Raw genomic sequence first — 6000 nt, forward strand, 5'->3', positions numbered from 1 at the left:
CCCTTCTGTGAAAGGACAGCGAGAACCAATCTCTCAGGTCCCTACCCCCCAGCACCTAGGGCTTGTTGGTCCAGAGACCAACCTGGGGGTGACATGCATGTCTGGGTGCACATGTGTGTGTCACCTGCATATCAGCCCCTCAGCAAGGGTCCATCCCTTGCCCTGGGTGAGAAGCACTGAAGGAAGTAAAGGAAGGGAGGGGTGGGAAGGAGAGGGGAAGGGGGCCTCCCAGTATCGGGGCTGCCTCCCTCTGTGCTCTCCTCCACCCCATCCTGCCCGCAAGACGGGGAGCAGCTCTGGAAATCTGCCTGATGAAAGAGATCAAGCCTGTAACTGCCAAAACCATTTTCCAAATGAGAATTAATCTCTCCCAAGGGTCCCCTGCCAGGCTGGTCCCAGAGGAGCCCAACTCCTCACCACCAGCCCCACCACACACGCACACACGCGCGCGCGCATACACACACACACAGACGACATGCGGAAACAGTGACCTCTACAGAATAACAGAGTTTCACAAATGTGGCTGCTCACACATGGAAACGCAGACACAGAACATTCAGTCTCTTAACTATGACACAGATACACATTATGTGGGTACCCACAGAAAGAGAACTAAAACACAGATACACACAATCTGCAGACACCAGAAACATAAGCAGCCAGGACACACCCACAAACACACGACTAGATAAACCCCCACACAACCCCTCACCTCTCACTGTAACCCAGCATCCCAAAGTCTTCAGCTGGAACCAAATCAAACTGCCAAGGCTCACGTGCACATACGATCAGGAACCAGGTAACTACATCTTCAGGAGCCAGGCTGCTGAGAGCACCTCTAAGAAGGAGCAAACCCCCTGCATCTCCCACATCCTCCCTCACCTCCCAGAAGGCGGTGAAACCAAAGCCACTGGGGCAGCCAGCGCACAGGTGTGGGATTGCGTAGGTATGGACATGGGTGAGGACGTGTGTGGACACACAGGCAGGGTCCTGGCTAAGGGGCCACGTGGGCACAGGCAAACACCCTCTCGCCACAACTCCAAACTCCCGTCGCCTATTCGTGTTGATGGCAGGCTGAGGCCGGGGCCAGGGCCAGCTTACAGGGGCCCAGGCTGAGGAGGGTGGTCCCAGCAAGAGGGTGGAGGCCAAAGCAGATGGGGCCTTTGATCAGCACTCACCCCGTGGCCCAGCTCCTGGAGTTCTCAGTGCATCCCAAGCTGTCCTCCTGTCCCCAGTGGGAGAGGGAGGAATAGAACCCTGGCCTCAGAATGCCTCCACATTTTGGCTTTCCCCACGTGAAGCCCTTATTCACATTGTCTCCTGGGGTCCTCACAACACTCCTGTGAGGAGGCCACAGTTGCTAGCCCCACGGGCAGATGAGAAAACCAAGGCTCAGGGAGACGCTTGCCCTTGCTACCGCCCATGTCTGTCTACTCCAGAGCATGAGCTCTTAATGGCCCTAGGCCATCTCGGGTAGACTTGGGGTCCTCACTCCCCTCTGAATCCTGCGCTCCCAGGCAGCTGGAGGATAGTGTGCTGCGTCCTGAGCCCGTTCTGAGGACCTCTCTGTCCTTCCCAGGCCACGGGCCTGCCCAAGTCTGACTCCAGTGGAAAATGCCAGTCGGCTCCAGACCCTCTGCCAGCAGCCCCACTGGGGCCAATGAGCCCAGAGAGGAGCCCCCACTCCACAGACAGGCAGGGCCAGGCCCAGGTCAGCCCGGTCCGAGCCTCAGGCCAAGGCCCAGGCCACTGGCACTGCCTCTGGCCGGCTCCGGATTATGTGTCTTCCAGGGCCTTCCATCTGTCATTTAGCCCTCTGGGCCCAGGACGAAATTCATTTCCTTTTAAGAGAGCCAATGATTTGCTTTTCCCATGTCTCTTTCCCTGCCTTTTTCTTTTTTAATTAGAAATTACTGTCTCAAAGTCCAGGGCCTGGAAAGGGGAAGTCACCTGGTCACCAGTCCTGGCCACGGTTTCCCACGCGCTCCTGCCACCACCCTCCTTCCTCCCCGGGCCTTTCCCAGTTCCTCAGTGCCCACTGAACCCAGCAGATGGAGGCTGCCCCACCTCCCAACGCCCTGCCCGAGGGGGGAGGGGGCACACAGGGGAGTGTGGCAGGGACTCCCCAAGGTCAGCCCACGCTGTCCTGGCGCCAGCCAGTTCGTACAGGAACCCCAAGTCCGGCGATGACAAAACAAGTCCCTGGGAAGGCTTCCCCTTCTGGGTCTGGTGCCACATCGGCCATGTTACTCCCAAGATCGCAGCACTGGAGCCAGGCGGATGAGGGGACAGGAGCTGGGGCACGAAGGAACCCCCTGGTACTCCTCCCTTCCACCCCTTCACCTGCCTGCCTGTCGATCTGCCTGAGCACAGACAGGAACCCCGGGAGTCAGAAGTTCACTGACCTCACCCGCAGAGCACACACGTTGAGAACTGAGGTCAGGCAATGTGGGGTGTCACCTGCACCCGCGTGCTGAGGCACAAGCCAGCACAGGTGCACACCCAGACACCTCCAATGCACACTCAGGAGCACAGACACACACACACACCGCCCCGTATGTACCCACACGTCTCTCCACAGCTCCACACAGCACTGACCTCCATGGCCCACATCCCAGGACCCACAAACAGGTCCCCCCAGCTGTCTACCTGTGGTTTGCCTCAGTTCTAAGAGAGGGAAATATGGACACTGGGACCTCACATCCCACCTGAGTGCTGATCAGCACCCTTGGGAGGTACGAGGACAAGGAGACTTTGTGGGGAGACTCAGCTGCCTGACCTCCTGCCATCTGCCAGGGAAAGACCCCCCCTTCCTGCTTTCCCCAGCCCCCTTGCCTTTCTCCCCACCCCAGAGCCTGTCACCCAAAGGCACCCCTCCCGCAGCCCCGGAGCCCACCAAGGAGTAAAGAGGCAGGGGGGATGGCCATGTCCTCAGCCCCAGTGCCCTTCGGCCCCAGCCTCCCCAGGTGGTCCCAAGGCTGGGGACGGGCAGACTCTCAGGTATCAGCTAGGGCCTTACCGTGGAGGGTGCTCCGGGTGATCTGTCCCCCCATCGCGGGCAGCTAGTAGCACGGCCACCTCCGTTTGGCCAGCTGGTCTCGTCACCAAGCCGCCCTGGCGGCCAGCTCCCCTCCTCCTGCCCCCCCTCCTCCTCCGTGGCCAGCAGCAGCCGGCATGGCAGGGCCGAGCCGGCCCCTCCCGCACCCCGCACGCTCCCTCCCGCACACGGAGCGCCGCCCCGCCTGCCCGCAGGGCCGGCCACACACACAGGCACGCACGCCCCTCTGGCCCTGCTCACAGCTGCCTCCCAGCTCCCACCCACTCCCGGAGCCTCCCCCACCTCCCTGCACTGGTACAGGCAATGGGATCTGTCATGTTTATTTACATAAGGAGGAGGAGACTGGAGGCTTCCTGAAATAGCCGAGCTCCAGAAAGCACTGGAGATGCCCCAGCCAGAGCAGACACACACACACATGCACGCTGCACACAGGCACATTCCCCATCACACACCTCATCACAGACACACACACACACGATCTCACCATTCACTCAGGCTACAGTCATTCACGTGCCGTTACGTACCTACTACACGCAGACACTGGGGGAGAGGGCAGGATACCATGGTGAGCCCGACGGACCTTGTCTCTGCCCTCAAGGGGCTTATAGTCTGGCTAGTGCAGCTTAATAACAAAGAGCTGACATCGCCTCTATCTTTTTCCAGGCTCTATCGCAAGTGCTTTACAAGTATTAACCCCTTTGGTCCTCACAGGCTAAATGATGAGGTCAGCATAAGGCTATTATCAATAGGTACCATTATTATTAGTATTAAGAAATGAGATGAGGAAACGGAGATAAAGAGGTTACCTGCCTAGAAGGGGGCAGGGCTGGGATGCAAACCCAGGCGTTCTGGTACTGAGATCTACACTTTTACCCCCATGCAAAACCATTCCTTTAATCACAGACATACAAAACACACACCAGTATATACAGACCACACTACCCATCTATACCATATCAGAGGTATATGCTCAAACACAGGCTCATAAGCATCTGAAAGCATTCACCACTGTGCACACAGCCGCCTACTGCCCACCAGTACACAGCGCTACATATACACAGCCCGCAATGTACACACACAGCACACGCTCACTCCCACAGACTCACAAAACCTCTAGAGAAATCCTGAGGTAGAGAACCTGGCACCTCACACTCAGAGGGAGAAGGAGAGGTGCGGAGAGGGGCAGAGGGTGGAGGGAGGGCAGGCCCCTCTAGCCCTTGCCAAGCATGCTGGGATCCCAAGGCATCACCAAGAGTGCAGCTGCCATGCACTGAGCACTCAAGTGTGCAGCAGGCCCTGCGTGCACTACCTGATTTTTATTCCAGGTGGCAGGGGCTTCTGATAAGTCCATTTTACAGAAAAGAAAGTGGAGGCTCTGAGATGCTCAGGTTACCCAGCAGGTCAGAGGCAGAGCCAGGACGCAAGCTGACAATCTCCCAGACGTCACCCATCAGAGGCTCTCCCAGGAGAACAGAACAGCTCTCTCCTCCCAGGCCCTGGCTTGGCCCCAGCTCCTGTCCCCAGGGCCAGGGATCTGGGTTCCCAGGGAAAGATCTAGGTGGGGAGGGAAGGCTAGTGGGCAGAGGGGTGGGGCTGGGGAAGGAGCCGTGGGAAAGGCGGGGGCTGCCCCGTATCAGGTGGAACTCAGAGACCTGGGCACCATGAGGGGCTTTACTGGGCCCCATGCCCTCAGCTCAGGACCCTGCTGCTGCGGTCATCCTGAGTGGGTCTGGGGGAGGGGTAGAGAGGGGGGATGGGTAGAGAGGTGAGAGGGGAAGAGAGGGGGGAGGGGCACTCCGGACTGACCTGGGGTCACCTGCCAGAGGGCTGGGCAGGCCCAGGGTGGGAGAGCCCCCAAGTCCATGGTGCCACACACCTCCCCGCCCAGACCAGAGGCCTGCTGAGACTTCTCTCTGGGAGAAGCTTCAACACACAATTCCACACCGGCAGTTCCTTTCTACAGGTACATGCTTACTCATGGCTGTGCACGGCCGCACACATACACACACACTCAGTGGCACACGTACCCAGTTCCTCTGGGAGAGGGAGGCTAAGAAATTCTGACCAAGAGGAAATAACCTAAACAGTTTTTCTGGGGTAAATAATCACAGAAATAGCAAACACAAGGCTTTATTATGTACCAGGCAGTTCTAAGCACATTGCACATATTAATTTGTTCAATCCTCACAACAACCCTAAGAGATCAATTGCATTTTTATGCCCATTTTACAGATGAGGAAACTGAGGCAAAGAGGCTGCTCCTGGAGGCTGTTCCTACAGCAGCAGAGTCGCCCCCCCTCAACCTGCCTGCCTTTAAATGCACCAGCTAGGCCCTTCCTCACCAACCTCTCCTACTTGGCCAGCGTGGTCATCCCACCTACGCCTAGCACTGGGAACCCCTCTTCTGAGAAGCCCCGCTAGGGCCCCCAGTACAGACTGAGTCCCCTTCTTAGAGCTTGTCTCTCCTCTGAGCCCGAGCTATGCCTCTCCTAACCCTCTGTCTTACTCTACCCTACACAGGGACAGCCATGGCCTAGCTGTGTGTGTGGCCTTGTCTGCTTGCCCTGGCTTCTTGGATGCATCTCAGCAATTCAACATGACCAACGTTTATTGCGCACCTACCGTGTGCCAGACACTAAGCTATGCACTGGGGACGCCACGGTGATCGACAGTAGACAGGCCCTGGCTCTCATGGACTTACAGCCCATAGGGAAATAGACATTTATTAAGTAGTATAGTAAGAAAGATACAATCACAATTCAAAAATGTATTCTGAAAGAAAGGGGTGCTCGGGCAAGCCTTTCCTGAAAAGCAACAGTGAAGGATGAGTGGGCACATCCCTGTGTTGCGGAGGTAGATTAGGGGAGAGAGTGCTTCAGGGAGTGAGCCTAACATGTGCAAAGGCCCTGCGGCTGGGGGGAGCCCAGCCCATTCAAGAAGCA

General features: G+C 57.5%; 1 protein-coding gene across 1 annotated transcript in view; it reads right to left on the minus strand.

Annotated features, from left to right (window-relative positions):
• The window catches only part of NEURL1 (neuralized E3 ubiquitin protein ligase 1), a 33987-nt gene extending 30841 nt beyond the window's left edge, over positions 1 to 3146 (minus strand). Inside the window, exon 1 of the mRNA XM_057735800.1 lies at positions 3020 to 3146. Coding sequence (XP_057591783.1) covers positions 3020 to 3053 — 34 coding nt within the window. The 5' untranslated portion in view covers positions 3054 to 3146. The remainder of the gene's footprint in view (positions 1 to 3019) is intronic.
• Between the last annotated feature and the right edge of the window lie 2854 nt (positions 3147 to 6000).

The sequence above is a fragment of the Hippopotamus amphibius genome, chromosome 5 (genome assembly GCF_030028045.1).
Source record: "Hippopotamus amphibius kiboko isolate mHipAmp2 chromosome 5, mHipAmp2.hap2, whole genome shotgun sequence".
NCBI lineage: Eukaryota > Metazoa > Chordata > Mammalia > Artiodactyla > Hippopotamidae > Hippopotamus > Hippopotamus amphibius.